General features: G+C 45.5%; 1 protein-coding gene across 1 annotated transcript in view; it reads left to right on the top strand.

Annotated features, from left to right (window-relative positions):
* The window catches only part of arfgef3 (ARFGEF family member 3), a 150,304-nt gene that overhangs the window by 98,277 nt on the left and 34,318 nt on the right, over positions 1–17,709 (top strand). The window contains exons 17-23 of the mRNA XM_043695353.2: positions 628–738; positions 1,438–1,588; positions 3,965–4,276; positions 12,449–12,582; positions 15,003–15,148; positions 15,898–16,077; positions 17,382–17,523. Of these exons, the coding sequence (XP_043551288.2) occupies positions 628–738; positions 1,438–1,588; positions 3,965–4,276; positions 12,449–12,582; positions 15,003–15,148; positions 15,898–16,077; positions 17,382–17,523 (1,176 nt within the window). The remainder of the gene's footprint in view (positions 1–627; positions 739–1,437; positions 1,589–3,964; positions 4,277–12,448; positions 12,583–15,002; positions 15,149–15,897; positions 16,078–17,381; positions 17,524–17,709) is intronic.

Raw genomic sequence — 17,709 nt, 5'->3', positions numbered from 1 at the left:
GCAATAGGGGTCAGTGTGAGGAAGGTTAAACAATAGGGGGTCAGTGTGAGGCACATTAAACAATAGGGGGGTCAGTGTGAGGAACATTAAACAATAGGGGGTCAGTGTGAGAAACGTTAAACAAAGGGGTCAGTGTGAGGAAGGTTAAACAATAGGGGTCAGTGTGAGGAACATTAAACAATAGGGGGTCAGTGTGAGGAACGTTAAACAAAGGGGTTAATGTGAGGAACATTAAACAAAGCAGTCAGTTTCAGGAATGACTAATAGGGTTCAGTGTGAGGAAGACTGAACAATAGGGGTCAATGTGAGGGAGGTTAAACGATCTGAGGTCAGTTTGAGGAATGTGAAACAATGGGGTTAGTTTGCGGAAGGCTAACAATGGGGTGACTTGAGATGCGCAACTCAGACAGGGTGTCAAGAGATTACCTGTCAAAAATCACATGTGAAGCCTCTATGGAGACTGGGAACAGTGGGATTACACCCTGGTAAAGAGAAATTCTTCTTAGAAAAATGAGGATAGAGATTGTTCAGAATTCTAGACACACACGTACGCACGCGTGTGCACACACACACAGACACTCGTATATACCTGTGCTCACTCATTGAAATTTAAGTTTTCTTTTGCAGGTGTTGCAGCCAATTGTGCCTCAGCCCTTGCACAGATGTCAGCAGCATCATGTGTCCAGGATGAGAAGGAGGACAAAGAAGTCCCTGAGACCACTGACCCCATTGCACAAGGTACTGAGGACCCACGCACGGCAGGAATATCGTTTCTTCGTGTGACCATGTGCAGGTTTGGTCTTCTTACCTGAGGAAGGAGATGGTGATGGAGGGAGTGCAACAAAGGTTTACCAGACTGATTCCTGGGATGGCAGGGCTGACATATGAAGTGAGCCTGGGTCGGTTAGGACTATATTCACTGGTGTTTAGGAGAATGAGGGGTTAATTTCCTAGAGGCCTAGAAAATTCTACTAGGTCTAGATGGGGTAAACCCAGGGAGGATGTTCCTGATGACTGGGAAGTTCAGTACCAGGGGTCACCGTCTAAGGGCACGGGTTAGGCCACTGGGGACTGAGATGAGGAGAAATGTCTTCACCCAGAGAGTGGTGAGCTGTTGAATTCTCTGCCACAGGAAACAGTTAAGCCCAAAACATTGAATGTTTTCAAGAAGGAGTTGGATGTGGATTTTTAGGGCTAAAGGGATCAAAGGGTATGGGGAGAAAGCGGGAACAGGAGACTGAGTAGGATGATCAGTTTGATCATATGGGATGGTGGAGCAGGCTTGATGGGCTGAATGGCCTATCATTGCTTTTTTCTATGTTTCTATGTTCCTATATTTATCTGTCTGGGCTTCCCATGGTGCTGCCATGAGCTCAGAGTGAGAGAGGGTCATTTACTGATGCCGTGGAGGCTGACTTTCTGTTGTATCCCCAACAGTGAAACAGAAAGTGGAGCAGAAGCTGGAGCAGATTGGGCGGCCGCAGGGTATTCAGCTTCACACGGCCCACGTTCTCTGCATGGACGCCATCCTCAGTGTGGGGCTGGAGATGGGCAGTCACAATGCAGACTGCTGGCAACATGTCTTCAGGTATGGTCCACCATGTGATCCCAGATGGCGCTCAGCCACGTTTCCCCCTGAGTGGAGCAGAAATCTTCGCAAGGCATGGGAAGACTTGCTGAAGGGTCAGGGCCCAGAGCGCAGGAGTAAAGAATGAAACTATAGTGGGAAAGAGAAGCTGGAACAGAAGGCAGCAGCTAGATGGGACTAGACTTTGAGGAGCAGCCTACCATGTAAAGTACCATGGCCTACTGACCCAACTGGGAATTCTATTCCCCAAGCCAAGACCCCAGAACATAATGTGCTGAAGTCCCACAAGGTAGAGCAGGGGTCTTCAGTTGGGCTCTTCCCCCAGATGTTAGGGCACCTTTCAGATCACTGGCTTCTCTGGCATTGTGTAGCTGCATCCTTGCTGTGTTCAAATCATTGGACTGACTCTAAAAATTAACTTACTTACACTCTTGTGCATGTGGTGCCATGGAGTCAGATTAGCTGAATTGGCTGGTGAGTGGTGCCAAAGGCATGGGTTCAAATCCTAGAGTGGCTAAGGTTGCCATCTCCTTCTCAACCCCTTCACTCCCCTGTGGCGTGGTGACCCACAGGTTAAACCGCCACCAGTTGTCCCTCTCTCTGATGAGAGAGCAGCCTTATGGTTTGGTAAGACAATGCTGACTTTAAATTCATAATGGCAAGTGAAACCACTTTGCAGGAAAACCCAGGCCTGTAAAGGAGATGACACTGACCTGGTGGTAACATCACTCCAGCAGGAACCTTGAGGCCCAGGTACTTTGGGAATCAACTAGGTAAAAACAGGTAAAAACAAGGACTGCAGATGCTGGAAACCAGATTCTAGATTAGAATGGTGCTGGAAAAGCACAGCAGTTCAGGCAGCATCCGAGGAGCAGAGAAATCGATGTTTCGGGCAAAAGCCCTTCATCAGGAATAGAGGCAGAGTGCCTGCAGGGTGGAGAGATAAATGGCTCATGAAGGGCTTTTGCCTGAAACATCGATTTTCCTGCTCCTCGGATGCTGCCTGAACTTTTCCAGCACCACTCTAATCTAGACTTTGGGAATCAAGCCCCAGCAGAACTGAATAAATTTTGAATAGAAAACCAACCTCAGTAATGGTGGCATGGACCTGTACATTTTGTCAGTATTTTTAACTGCAGATCTACAGCAATGTGTTTGACTTTTTAACACCTTCTGAAGTGGACTATCTAGCGTTGTAGTTAAAGGACAATTAAGAATGGGCAATAATTTTTTTTATTTATTCAGGTTATGCGAATCAGTGTCTGAGCCAGCATTTACTGCCCCTCCTTAACTGGTCAGAGGACAGTTAAGTGTCAAGTCCATTGCTGTGGTCTGGAGTCACATGTAGGCCAAACCATATAAGGATGGCAGACATCCTTCACTAAAGGGCATTAGGGAACCGGATAAGTTTTTACGACAATTGACAATGATTACATGATTGCCATTAAGGCCAGCTCTTTATTCCCAGATTTTACTGAAATCAAATTTCATCATGATTATTTGTGGGATTTGAATTTACTATCCCCAAGAATATTGGCCTGGGGTTCTGGATCGCTAGCCAGGTGACATTGCCACTTACCACCACACCCCTGTATGTTAGAGAATTTCTTTAAAGAAATGAATTATCAGTATCCAATTTCACAAAAGCTTGTGAAATAACAAGTGGTTGGATGTTGTGAAACTTGAAAGGGTTCAGAAAATCTTTACAAGGATGTTGCCAGGATTGGAGGGTTTGAGCTATAAGGAGAGGTTGAATAAGCTAGGGCTGTTTTCCCTGGAGCATCGGAGGCTGAGGGGTGACCTTATAGAGGTTTATAAAATCATGAGGGGCATGGATAGGCTCCAGGGTCCACTTATCTCTCCACCCTTCAGGCTCTCTGCCTGTATTCCTGATGAAGGGCTTTTGCCCGAAACGTCGATTTTGCTGCTCTTGGGATGCTGCCTGAACTGCTGTGCTCTTCCAGCACCACTAATCCAGAATCTGGTTTCCAGCATCTGCAGTCATTATTTTTACCTCCAGGGTGAGGGAGTCGAGATCTAGAGGGCATACATTTAGGGTGAGAGGGGAAAGATTTAAAAGGGACCTAAGGGGCAACTTTTTCACACAGGAATGAGCTTCCAGAGGAAGTGGTGGAGGCTGGTACAATGTCAACATTTAAAAGGCATCAGGATGGGTATATGAATAGGAAGGGTTTGGAAGGATATGGGCCAAATGCTGGCAAATGGGACTAGATCAGACTAGGACATCTGGTCAGCATGGATGAGTTGGTTGAAAGGGTCTATTTCTGTACTGTATTTCTCTCTGACTGTATGGTTTACAGTGTGGTTCGGTATCAGGGGAACGGGCTGTAAATGGGTTTCCATGTCTCTCCGCAGAGTGTGTGAGTACATCAGTACGTTGGAGCACAGTCACTTCAGTGACGGAGGTTCTCAGCCTCCCATCGCCATCACACAGGCACAGCAAGCCTCCAGCTCCCTGCAACCTGCGGACATAGCATTGAGCTCCATCAGGAACCCCAGCACTGAGCTGGACACTAACATCGGCAATCCCGTCATTCAGGCGGTCACCATTCAGGAACTGATCAAGGAAAACTGCAAGGGGAAGGCATTTGACTTCCGAGGAGGAGGCGTGCTGAATGGGAACAATGCGGCCAGGGCTGTCTGCACACTCTCCACAATGGCTGACAAGTAAGTAATATGGGAGCCTTGGGAATCAGGTCGAGTTAAGGTCTACTGTACCTTTCACGAAATTCCCATGGGAAAGCCGAAAGACATGTCCAATATGTTAATACATGTGGGTGAATCCAGGGCCTGTAGGTCTCAGAATCAGTCAGTCATGTGTGACTCTGCCCACAAGGAGCTCCCTGGTTCATTGTCCCTGATGCATCATCCTGAGCTGTTCTCTTGGCTGTTTTAGTCAATAGTGGTTTGCTATCTCTGTCCAATCTTGGCAGAGTGAGGATGCAGGTCCTTTTTCCTGTGGTGCTGCTAAACAATCATAGAATCATACAGAACATCGAAGGCCCTTTGGCCCATAAAGACTGGACCGACAAAGCTGCACTAAATCAACACTCATCCCACTCTCCAGCACTAGGCCCATAGCCTTGAATATTGGGGGGTGTCAAAGGCTCATCCAAGTCCTTTTTAAAAGTTGTGGGGTTGCCAGTCTCAATGACCCTCCCAGGCCCTGCTGAATCTGCTGAGGTAAGGAGAAGATTCACGTTTATTTCAGGAACATTTGACAGTTGTTTCACTTTGCCATATGTGGTCTCCATGTGAGTGCAGGATCATGTGGTGTGGTATCACTTCCTGTAACTATGGAACTTGTTACCTGTTGGTCAAATGCTCCATGTCTGTCCTGTGGTTAAAAGTTTAGATTATGTTATTTTTGGTTAGAAATTTAGGTTATAAATGTTTTTTTTTGTTTTCACTTTTGAGATGGTAACTTGTTTATTTGTTAATAAAGGGTCAGAATCTCATTTTTTAAGCAATGAGTCACAATAACATTTCCAAGAAATTAAGTGACTTAAATTAAATGACTAGATAAGCTACCTGGTGAGGTAATCTTTGAACTGTGTACAAAGTTGAACTTTTACAACTCAGAAACAAAGGTCAGAGGCAGGTTTAGTTAAGAAGAAATGATATAAACCAGCAGATCTGCTAATAAGCATTCTCAAAGTAGCTGGAAGAAAGCCCTTAGTTTTTCCCCTCAGAGTTCAAAGAAAGATGCCAGTGATTTAGCCTGTGTTTCTGATTCTGCAGAAGAGACTGAAAGAATTATTCCTGTTGAGTGTGTAAAAGTTGACCAAAACCAAACACTTGCAACCTTGTCAGATTAGTAAGATATTAAAGGGTGAAGATTAGATTGATAATTCACTGAGGTTGAGTATCTGTAAAGGATATTGTTGGGAATACAGTTATTTATGATATCTTTAAAAGTTGCCTAATATTGTTTTTCTTATTCTTTGTGTAATATGTTCTTTTGTTAAAAGTACATTGGCAGCCTCTTGTGAATATGATCAGTGACTGGCCACCATGATAATCAAATTACAGAAGTAAAAGTGATGGTCTATCAAACCAGGTTTTACTCTGGGATCTGACGTGTCTAGTATTGCCATCACTTGGGGTCATAACAACTGCAAATATTCTGTAATTCAAAATATTCATAAGTTTCATAGCGTCATTGTAGCACTGAAGCGTGCCATTCAGACCATCGAGTCCATGTTAACTCTTAATTCCCTCTGGCCTTGCAAATTGATTTCGTTCAAGTGATCATCCAGTTTCCTTTGCAAATTATAGACCATCTCTGCTTTCACAGTGGGCGGCGAGTTGCAGCTCATTACCACGTGCTCTGTAAAAAGATTCATTCCCAAATCCTGCCTCTTCTACGCATAACGTTAGGAAAATTATTTAAAAGTAACTAAATGGGTTGCCTTCTATTCCGATTTCCTCAGGCACATCAAGCACCATTGGGCAAAATGTTAATTAATGTTGGACCTGTAACCCTGATTTAGATTTTAGATTTTATTGTCATGTATACTCAAGTACAGGAGTACAGTGAAATGTGTGTAATGTCTCCATACACGGCACCATCTAGGGTATGAAACACCTCAATACAAAAAATAGCATAGATACAAGGTAGTAAGAGCAATGAGAGTTTAAAAAATGGATGATGTATTGCATAAATACTCGATATTTTGAGGCCAGCATTTTTTTTATTATTATTCATTCACAGGATATGGGCATCACTGGCTAGGCCAGCATTTACTGCCCAGAAGGCTGTTAAGAACTGTGGTACAACAGCTTATGTTTCTATGGTGCTATTCATAGGTACTTCAAAATCAAACAAAAATGGATGCTCGGCAAAAGATGACGACATTAAGGAAAGTGCTTGAGAGCTCAGTTGAGAACAGAGCTACCTCTGGTCATGACCAACACGTTCCTGCCTGGCCTCCCACATTCTAACCCGCTATAAACTTGAGGTCATCTAAAACTCTACTACCCTTGCCCTTTCTCCCACCAAGTCCCACTCCCCTGTGCTCGCTGACTTACATTGTTTCGCAGTCAAACAATGTCCTGATTTTAAAATTCTCATCCCAATTTCTGGAATCTCCCTTAGCTGTCTAACTCTCTGAAATACCTGCGCTACTTTAATTCTGGCCTCTGGAGTTTCCCCAATTTTATTCACTCCACCATTGATGGCAATGCCTACACACGGAGCCCTGGAATTCTCTCTCCAAACCTGTCCATTTTTCTATCTTCTTGACCTTTGGCCACAGTGATATCCACCTTCGCTAACAGCTGATCTTTGCGACTTTGTGCCATGTTTTGTTTTATAATGCTACTATGAAACATAGAACAATATAGCGCAGAACAGGCCCTTTGGCCCTTGATGTTGCACTAAACTGTGAACTATTCTCAGCTCGCCCCCCTACACCATTCCATCTTCATTCATGTGCTTATCCAAGTTTTGTTTAAATGCCCCTAATGTGGCTGAGTTAACTACATTAGCAGATAGGGCATTCCACGCCCTTACCACTCTCTGAGTAAGGAACCTGCCTCTGACATCTGTCTTAAATCTATCACCCCTCAATTTGTAGTTATGGCCCCTCGTACAAGCTGACGTCATCACCCGAGGACAAAGACTTTCACTGTCTACCCTATCTAATCCTCTGATCATCTGGTATGTCTCTATCAAATCCCCTCTTAGCCTTCTTCTTTCCAATGAGAACAGACCCAAGTCTCTCAGCCTTTCCTCATAAGACCTTCCCTCCAGACCAGGCAACATCCTGGTAAATCTCCTCTGCACCTTTTCCAATGCTTCCACATCCTTCCTGAAATATGGGTCCAGAACTGTACACAATATTCCAAGTGTGGCCGCAGTAGCTTTTTGTATAGTTGCAGCATAATATTGCGGCTCCAGAACTCAATCCCTCTACCAATAAAACCTAACACACTGTATGCTTTCCTAACAGAGCTTAAAAATGTGTTGCTGGAAAAGCGCAGCAGGTCAGGCAGCATCAAAGGAGAAGGAGAATCGATGTTTCGGGCATATGCCCGAAATGTCAATTCTCCTTCTCCTTCGATGCTGCCTGACCTGCTGCGCTTTTCCAGCAACACATTTTTAAGCTCTGATCTCCAGCATCTGCAGTCCTCACTTTCTCCTGCTTTCTTAACAGCACTATCAAGCTGGGTGGCAACTTTCAGGGATCTGTGTACATGGACTCCAAGATCCCCCTGCACATCCACACTACCAAGAATCTTTTCTTTGACCCAGTACTCTGCCTTCCTGTTATTCTTCCCAAAGTGCATCACCTCACGTTTAGCTGCATTGAATTCCATTGGCCACCTCTCAGCCCAATTCTGCAGTTTATCCAAGTCCCCCTGCAATCTGTAACATTCTTCCACACTGTCCACTACTCCACCGACTTTAGTGTCATCTGCAAATTTACTAATCCATCCACCTATGCCTGCATCCAAGTCATTTATAAAAATGACAAACAGCAGTGGTCCCAAAACAGATCCTCGTGGCACACTACTAATAACCAGACTCCAGGCTGAATATTTTCCGTCGACCACCACTCGCTGCCTTCTTTCAGAAAGCCAGTTTCTAATCCAAACTGTTAAATCACTCTCAATCCCATGCGTCTGGGCACCTTGGGATGTTTTATTATAATAAAGGTTCTATGTAAATAGAAGTTGTTGTTCAGAAGCATCGGAAGAATGGTGGGGGGGGGCGGGTAGAGATGAGAACCAATCGGAATTTCAGAATATGGGACTGACAGGTGGGGCAAACTGATGCACAAAAGAAAGCAAGTGAATGTTTGCCAGCAAGGTCCACGTGGAGAGAACTATTGGTAAAATCCTGTGAAAGAATGACACAAAGTCTGAGCAAGGGAGGGTCAGGCAACTGTCTGTGGAGTTTGCACGTTCTCCCCGTGTCTGCGTGGGTTTCCTCCGGGTGCTCCGGTTTCCTCCCACAGTCCAAAGATGTGCTGGTCAGGTGAACTGGCCATGTTAAATTACCCGTAGTGTTCGGTGCCTTAGTCAGAGGGAAATGGGTCTGGGTGGGTTGCTCTTCAGAGGGTTGGTGTGGACTTGTTGGGCCGAAGGGCCTAATTCCACACTGTAAGTAATCTAATCTAATCAAAAGGGAACCGTGTGTCATAGAATTGTATAGCAGGGAAACAGACAATCCTCTTACAAGGATGCCTTCCTTGAAGAAGCTACCTCTCCGCCCCCACCCCAGTCTGACCTACCACCCTCACCTTGACCTCTTTCCACCTATCACATTTCCGACGCCCCTCCCCCAAGTCCCTCCTCCCTACCTTTTATCTTAGCCTGCTGGACAAACTTTCCTCATTCCTGAAGAAGGGCTTATGCCCGAAACGTCGATTCTCCTGTTCCCTGGATGCTGCCTGACCTGCTGCGCTTTTCCAGCAACACATTTTCAGCTCAAACAGACACTTTGGTCCAACTCGTCCATGCTGACCAGATTCCTAAGATAATCTAGTCCCGTATGCCAGCACTTGGTCCATATCCCTCTAAGGAGAAAGTGAGGTCTGCAGACGCTGGAGATCAAAGCTGAAACTTTATTGCTGGAACAGCACAGCAGGTCAGGCAGCATCTAGGGAACAGAAGATTCGACGTTTCGGGCACATGCCCTTCTTCAGGAACCATATCCCTCTAAACCCTTCCTGTTCATATACCCATCTAGATGCCGTTTAAATGTTGAGATTATGTTAGCCTCTACCACTTCCTCTGGCAGCTCATTCCATACACGCACCACCCTCTGCATAAAAAAAGTTGCCCCTTAGGTCCCTTTAATGTCTTGCCCCTCTCACCTGAAACCTATGCCCTCTAGGGTTGGACTGCCCTACCCTGGGGAAAAGACCTTATCTATTTACCTCCTATAAACGTCTACAAGTTCAGCACTCAATCTCCGACGGTCAGGGAAAACAGCCCCATCCTTTTTAGTCTTTCCCGACAGCTCAAACCCCGAAGATAAAACAATAAAATCTAGGTGTGGGAAACACCAACAAAATCAGAACAGGACAGACCTCATCACTTGAAGGATTCGTAATCATAATTAATGATTAATTTTGGTAGGAAGAACACAGAGAGAGGATTAAGCAAGGAGTACAATTCTAAAGGATGTGCAGGAGCAAAGGAACCAGGGCAAGGGGGAAAGGGTAAATTCTTTTGAAAAGCCAATAAAATCAAATTAATCAATTAACTTAAGAGGCAGCCCTTTGTATTGAAGTAAAAAAAATGTGAAATCCAAAGGAAATTTAAAATCAAATTTGAATTAAAATATTACTTTGAGGGGAGATGATGCACTCCTTCCCCAGTGGAGTCCACTGGTTGCAGAAGACCTTGAGTATACCATTGGGCACCTTGTGATGCCTATCTAGGGGAAAGTGAGGACTACAGATGCTGGAGAGTCAGAGTCAAAAAGTGTGGCCCTGGAAAAGCACAGTCGGTCAGGCAGCATCTGAGGAGCAGGAGAATCGACATTTTGGGCATAAGCCCTTCATCAGGAATGTTGAGGGTGGGGCCAAGGGGGCTGAGAGATAAATGGGAAGGGGATGGGGTTGGGGGGAAGGTAGCTTGGAATGCGATAGGTCAATGGAGGTGAGGGTGAAGCGGATAGGTGGGAAGTAAGATGGACAGGTAGGACAGGACAGGACATGAAGGCGGTGCCGAGTTGGAGGGTTGGATCTGTGATAAGGTGGGGGCAGGAGAGATGAGGAAACTGGAGAAGTTTGCATTTATGATGTGTGGTTATAGAGTCCCAAGGTGGAAGGTGAGGTGCCTTCCTCCAGGCATCGGGTGGTAAGGGTTTGGCGGTGGAGGAGGCCCAGGCCTTGTATGTCCTTGGCGGAGTGGGAGGAGGAGTTGAAGTGTTTGGCCACAGGGCGGTGGAGTTGGTTGGTGCGTGTATCTCAGAGATGTTCTCTGAAATGTTCCACAAGTTGGCGTCCTGTCTCCCGAGTGTAGAGGAGACCACATTGAGAGCAACGGACACAATAGATGAGGTGTTTGGATATGCAGGAAAATCTCTGCCAGATGTGGAATGAGGTGAGGGGGGCAGGTGTGGGTGCAGGTTTTATATCCCTTGCTGTTGCAGGGGAAGGTGCTGAGAGTGGCGGGTAGGTTGGTGGGGGACCTAACGAGGGAGTCGCGGAGGGAATGGTCTCTGCGGAATGCTGATAGAGGTGCTTACCACATTCCAAGCTATCTTCCCCCCAGCCCCACTCGATCCCATTTATCTCTCAGCCACTGCCCCCCCAACATTCCTGATAAAGGGCTGATACCTGAAATGGCGACTCTCCTGCTCTTCAGATGCTGCCTTTCAAGTTGTGCTTTTCAAGTGCCACACGTTTTGACACTTCTACCTCGGAGATACATGGGCATGGACATAGCCATGGAACAGAGGCAGACAGTCGGGTCTAATAACACCCTCAATGGCCTACTACTTGGACCTGTTAATGGCAACAATGGAGTAGACCCAGGAGCTGACCCGCAAGGGGACCCTCCAAACTATCTGCACCGGGTGGTTAAAGATCAGACTTTTGGAGCTGAACTGCCACTGAATATATTAAGGGGGAGCCCCTTCAAATAAAGAAATCAGGAGGACAGTAACCTGACATTAGCTGAAAGAGCAGGGAACACAGAGTCCACTAAGCTGCAGAAAATACGGCAATATAGGACCCTGTGAACTATCTCACCTTTCTGTCAACGAGCACTGTTGTGGTCACCTCCCTGCAATGCTCCCTGCATGAATCTTTCATGGGATAGTGCAGGATGCCAATAAAATATATAATTCCTTGGGCTTAATATGAAAGGCACAGAGTACAAGAGCAAGTTGTGTAAAGCATGTACAGAACTTTGGAGTTCTGCAATCAGATTTGGACCAACTCTTTTCAAAGGATGCGGTGGCATTAGAGGGAGTGCAGAATAAATTCATGAAGAAGGTTCCAAAGATGAAAAATTTCAGTTGCAGAGATAGAGTGGAGAGGGTGGGACTGTTCTCCTGTAGATATGCTTAAAATCATGAGTTGATAGGGACAAACCGTTCCCACTGGTCTAAGGATCAAATAGCACAGGTACAGATCAAATGTTATTGGCGAAAGAAACAATTGAGATGGAGGAAAAACTAGTCGACACAGCGAGTGTTTGCCTGAGAGCGTGCAAGAGGGAACTGGATCATTTTCTGGTATACGGTGTGAGGGCAGGAGAATGGTATGAAGTGAGCTCTTCCTTCGGAGGGACGGTGCAGACACAGTGGACCAAATAGCCTCCTTCCATACTGTAACAATTCTGTGTGATTTTGTGATTCTGCAATTTCACAGATTGTGTTGGAGCACGGAAGGAGGCCGTTTGGCCCATTGTGCTTGTTCCAGCTTTTCAAATGAACATCTTTGCCAAGTGCCAATCTCCTGCCTTTTCCCCATACCCTTGCAAATTATTTCTATCCCAGTAACCATGCAATGCCCCTCTTGGATATCTCAGTTGAACCTGCCTCCACCATATTTCAAAGCAGTATATTCTGTACCCTAACCACTCACTGTGTGAATAGGTTTTTCCTTACTCAGCACTTGCTTCTTTTGCAAGTCACTTTAAATTGATGCCCTCCTGTTCTTTTTACAGACAGAAACAGTTTCTGTCCATCTACCCTCTCCATCTCTAACAGATCACCTCTTAGCCTTCTTCTCTTCAAGGAGAACAGTCCCAACCTCTTCAACCCATTCTCAGAGCTGATGTTTCTCATCATTTACTCTTTAATTCTTTCTTCTTCAATCTGTCTCACTCCTTCTTTCTCTCTCCCCTCTTTCCTCTGCTTCCCCTCTTTCACAGGTTGTTTGAAGATGCTGCTGTGAAGCTGAATCTCAACGCTCTGGTGGGATTTCTCAATCAGCTGAGGAAAGTGTCACAGGCTCAACTCTTTGACTCTATTACAGAAACTGTGGACTACTCACTAGCAATGCCAGGTAACACTCGACGGTTCTAACCTTCTACCACTCACTACGGTGCAACAGCTAGGTTATCTGTTTATACTCTAGCGACCAACAGGTTTTTAAGGCCAAACGTAGCACAGACAGAAATGGCCACCCTGAAAGATATGTAGGCCCAGGGCAATTGACTGATTCCTGGAATGGTACAACTGATGCTTGATGAGAGATTGGATCATTAGATTACATTACAGTGTGGAAACAGGCCCTTCGGCCCAACAAGTCCACACCGACCCGCCGAAGCGAAACCCACCCATACCCCTACATTTACCCCTTACCTAACACTACGGGCAATTTAGTATGGCCAATTCACCTGACCCTGCACATCTTTGCACTGTGGGAGGAAACCGGAGCACCCGGAGGAAACCCACGCAGACACGGGGAGAACGTGCAAACTCCACACAGTCAGTCGCCTGAGGCGGGAATTGAACCCAGGTCTCTGGCGCTGTGAGGCAGCAGTGCTAACCACTGTGCCACCGTGCCGCCCGTTAGTTAGGACTAGATCGGGTATACGCAGGAAAGATGTTCCCAATAACTGGGGAGTCAAGTGGACGATCCATTTTGTCCTCAACCACCTTATCCACTTGTGTTGCCACTTTCAGGAAACTGTGGACCCTGAATGCCTCGATCCCTCAGTACGTTAATGCTTTTAAAGATTGTACCATTTACAGTATGCTTCCCTCCTGCAGTAGACCTTCCAAAATCCATCACTTCACAGGTGTCCAGATTAAATTCCGTCTGCCATTTCTCCGTCCAAGGTTCCTATCTTTATCCTGCTGTATCCGCTGACAATCTTCCTCAATATCCCCAGCTCCCTCAATCTTTGTATTGTCCAAAAACTTTGAGCATGTGGAATTCTTGGTCACAGAAAGCAGTTCAGGCCAAAACATTGAAAGCTTTTAAGAAGGATGATAGAATGGAGATATTGGGTCTGTTCTTCTTGTCGAGACGAAGGCTGACAGGAGATTTGATAGAGGTTTCCAAAACCATGAGGGGGCTGGCTAAACTAGATAAGGAAAACTTTTTTCACACAGTGAATAGTTACTGTATGGAATGCGCTGCCTGGAAATTTGGTGGAGGCAGGTTCAATTGGGGTGCATGGAACAGGGCATTGGTGATTATTGAACAGAAATGGTGAGCGTACTCATGGGGAAAAGGCAGGAGATTGGCACTAGCTAATAAAATGGGCCGAATGCCCTCTTCCTCTGCTGTGACACTTCTGAAACTCTGTGATTCAATGAAGGAGTTAAATATAGTTCTTAGAGTTGAATGGGTGAAGGATATGGAGAGAAAGCAGGAACACGGGACTGCGTTGGATGATCAGCCATGATTATATCAATTGATGGAGCAGGCTGGAAGGGCTGAATGGACTACTCCTGCTCCTATTTTCTATAAATTACTAAATGTGACAAGATCCAAATCATTCACACCTGCCTAGCCAGGCAGTCTCATAGTACTTAATATTAGAGATGCTGATCAGTGACAGTGATCAGTCTTTATCACAGAGTGTGTCTATGACAGAGTCAATCCTGGGGACGGAGCAGTGTCTTACCCAGCAACTGGAGATAATCTAAACGTTGTCTGTATCTGACATGACCCTCTGGATGAAGTGCCAATTAGGCTTTTAACTGGGCATTGGTGGGCCCTTCATGGGACCAAAGACATTGAGAGAGCAAGTTCCTTCATGTGGAGAGATGTTTGCCAATTGGAGGCTTACCAATGTCACCAGGAAGACAGTGGCTGCTGTCAGTACTACATCCACACAAGGGCCAAGATTCCTGATGGATCCAAATACAGGAGAGTAATGCCGGCTGTACTGCAGTGGATTGTAGCTCACAGGGAGCAGATTCAGAGGGTGGCTTTCAGTGGGACAATGTCAGATCGGACACTGAATACCTTTTAATGAGGACCCCCAACCCACCAGAAACCTGTCATGGTTTACTTTCTGGGCTTCCTGTGTAGAAAGTCACAACTCATAGGCAGGACTGTGCCCCATGGAGGCCAGGCTGAGCAATCACAAAGATGGCTTGGGCTCTTGAGGGCAACAAGATCTGCTTCCTGTTGGCTGGTTCCTGGTCCATGACCTCCTCGTATTGAGGCTATAGTGAGGTGCATAGACTAAACAGAACTGTGGCCTGTGTGACCTCCACTTGTGGTCAGTGTGTTTTTCTCCTTGGCAGGGAAGATGTGCATGAGCTTGTAAAGTGTGTCAGGGCAGGTTGAGAAAGGAATCTGAAATGCTGGTCTTTATAAATAAGGATACAGAATCTTCCATGTCGGATTGAGAAGGATGAGGAAGAGAAGTTTACCCTTAGTCACAGTCACACGACCTGCCATTTGTGACATTGATAGGAATGGATTTGGTTACGTTTTAATTCATCTTCTGCTTTGGTCGACAGGAGACGCTAGATCCACCCACGAGCGGAGGAGCGCTCTGCATCTCTTCCGACTTGGTGATGTGATGCTCCGAATTGTTCGGAGCCGGTCCCGTCCCCTGTTGCACCTCATGAAGACCTGGAGTGTAGTTGGACCTCACTTAGCAGAGGTAAGCACCGAATTCCATTCCTGTATTCCCCACTATCAGGCATCATTGACCTTTGGTATCAGGCATCATTGGCTTTTGGTATCCATCCTGAGTGTGGGACTGAGGGAGTGCTTCATTGTCAGGCTGTTTGCTTTCAGATAAGACATTAACCTGAGACACTATCTGCTCTTTGGGGTGCACATATCCAGAAGGAAAGTGGGGGAGCTCTCCCCTGTTTCCTGATCAATGGTTTTTTCCCTTATCTAATATCAGTGACCTGATCATTAAAAACATTCTGGCTAAGTTGGGCACATAACAAATGTTGGCTAAACTCTAAATTTGCGGAAGGTGTTGGCTCAGGATCGTGCGATGCTGCTGCTGGGGAGAGGGCTGGGGAAATTGGATGCCCCAAGGGGTAATGGGACCCAGAGTTCAGGATTTACCTCCTTTGCATTCCTTCTCCATTGCCGCTGTGCCTCATCGTTAAGGCATTTAGACTCAAAGTTCGATGGACAAATTGTCATCACTTTGAACAGACTGGTCATAAACTTTCTGCCAGATCTGAGGAAAGATCATTGACCTGAAACGTTAACTCTTTGCCTCCTGGATCCATTGAATGTTTCCAGAAATGTTTTTCTTATTTTAATGTTGGCAAAAGATGACTTCTGGAAATTCTTCATGAGAACTAAAGTAGATTTTTATAAAATGTGTTTTTCTCCCCTTTCGTTTTTTTTGTATTGGAACTAAATAAGGATTTTTGCTTTGTCCAGGCTGCCTGTCACAAGGAGAGGCATGTTTCCCAGAAAGCTGTTTCCTTTATCCATGATATCCTGACTGAAGTTCTAACTGACTGGAATGAGCTGCCACATTTTCACTTCAATGAGGCCCTTTTCCGACCATTTGAACACATCATGCAGTTGGAACTGTGTGACGATGATGTGCAAGATCAGGTAGGATACAATATCAGCTTTGTCTGGTAAATACCTCATCAACCACAATTCCCTTTGTCTGTTCCCCTGACCAAGCAATGAAGGATCCAGGCCTGTGATTCTCAAGGCTGTCAGGCCTTAGCCGGTGTGATTCCTGGGTTCCTAGTTACCATGAGCCCTAGGCCTAGTCATTTACTGACTCCCAGTGACACTGGGTTGAGTTTTATGATCTCTCATCAGTGAACTTGACAGCTACCTGCCCACTTCCCCACCATTATCTAACCTGTCTGAGCTTTGCGGGGGAGAGGGAGCAGGAGGAGCTGTCAGATAGCCCGTCACCTTTGGGCCCATTGAGGCCCTAAAATGGTTCGTTTTAGTTGAGGCCCATATGGGAGAAAGAGCCTCCCTTCCCTAGAACCCACCCTGACCTTCTTCAATGCTTGGTGACTTTTTGTGATCCACAAAGTTGAAAGATAATAATTACTTCAGAAAGTCACCAACACAACTGTAAAGCTTAAATTAGGACAGTTTGCAAAAACAATGTTTGTATTAATCTCTAAGTATAGGAGGTCATGGGTTTGATCTGATTGAGGCACTTAGTGATGGAAGGTAGAAAATGAGCAGGATAAGAGGGTGTACCCTTAAAATTAGAGCTGGGCCATTTTCAGATATTGCTGGGAAGCACCTCTTTAAATGAAGGGAATTCGGAAATTGCTTTTCCCAGGAAGTCTTTGAGGTTAATACATAAAAAACAATCTCTTCCTAGCTACCGACAGGGTCTGAAGAAGGGTCACTGGACTTGAAACACTAACACTGATTTCTCTCCACCGATACTGCCAGACCTGCTGAGTTTCTCCAGCAAATTTTCTATTTGTTTGTGATTTCCAGCATCTGCAGTTCTTTCAGTTGTTTTTCCTCCAACAACCTTGTATGTTTCACCTTGCATAATTCAAGCAGTAAATTGTAAATGAGAGATGGAACAGGCCTGAGGGGTGTAATTTTATTTCAACCTTCTTGTTTGCTTCTTTCTCTCTTTTATTTCTGGAGTGAAGCATGCCTTGAGAGCCTGGTCAAATCTGAGATTGGTCAGTTCTTGTTTTGTTGAAGGTATTAGGGTGATGGACGAAAGCTGAGTGGGTGAGGTTAGAATGCAGATCAACCAGTGCTTAAAATGAATGGCAAAACAGGGGTCAAGGGGCTGAACGGCCTCTTCTGGCATTCTTCAGTGTAAGAATTTAGAAGGTGAGGAAAGAAGATTGTGGAGGTTATGGGGTAGCCATCACGATGAAAACAGACATTTAAATATACGTGCCTCTAACTTTTAGGTGATCACATCGATTGGAGAGCTGGTGGAGGTTTGTTCCCCACAGATCCAGTCTGGTTGGCGACCACTCTTCAGTGCATTGAAAACCGTGCACAGTAACAAGTCCGATGTGAAGGAATATCTGATTGGTGACTACACAATGGGTGAGTAAGGTAATGGGGACTCTGCACAACCTGCACTGACTGTACTGTCTCATCTGAGTCATTGATACAGCGCTGTTTCATTAAGGGAAATAATAAGCAATATTAATTTATTTTTGAAATGTTTAACAATCACTCGTAATTATTTATCTCAAAGGTATTGTTCCATTTGTCTTATGCCACGAATTC

The sequence above is a fragment of the Chiloscyllium plagiosum genome, unplaced genomic scaffold (genome assembly GCF_037043375.1).
Source record: "Chiloscyllium plagiosum isolate Xiang-an unplaced genomic scaffold, Cpla_swu_hap1 HiC_scaffold_10, whole genome shotgun sequence".
In the NCBI taxonomy this organism is placed as follows: domain Eukaryota; kingdom Metazoa; phylum Chordata; class Chondrichthyes; order Orectolobiformes; family Hemiscylliidae; genus Chiloscyllium; species Chiloscyllium plagiosum.
Note: the sequence above shows the minus strand (reverse complement) of the source record. Positions and strands in the feature narration are given on the sequence as shown.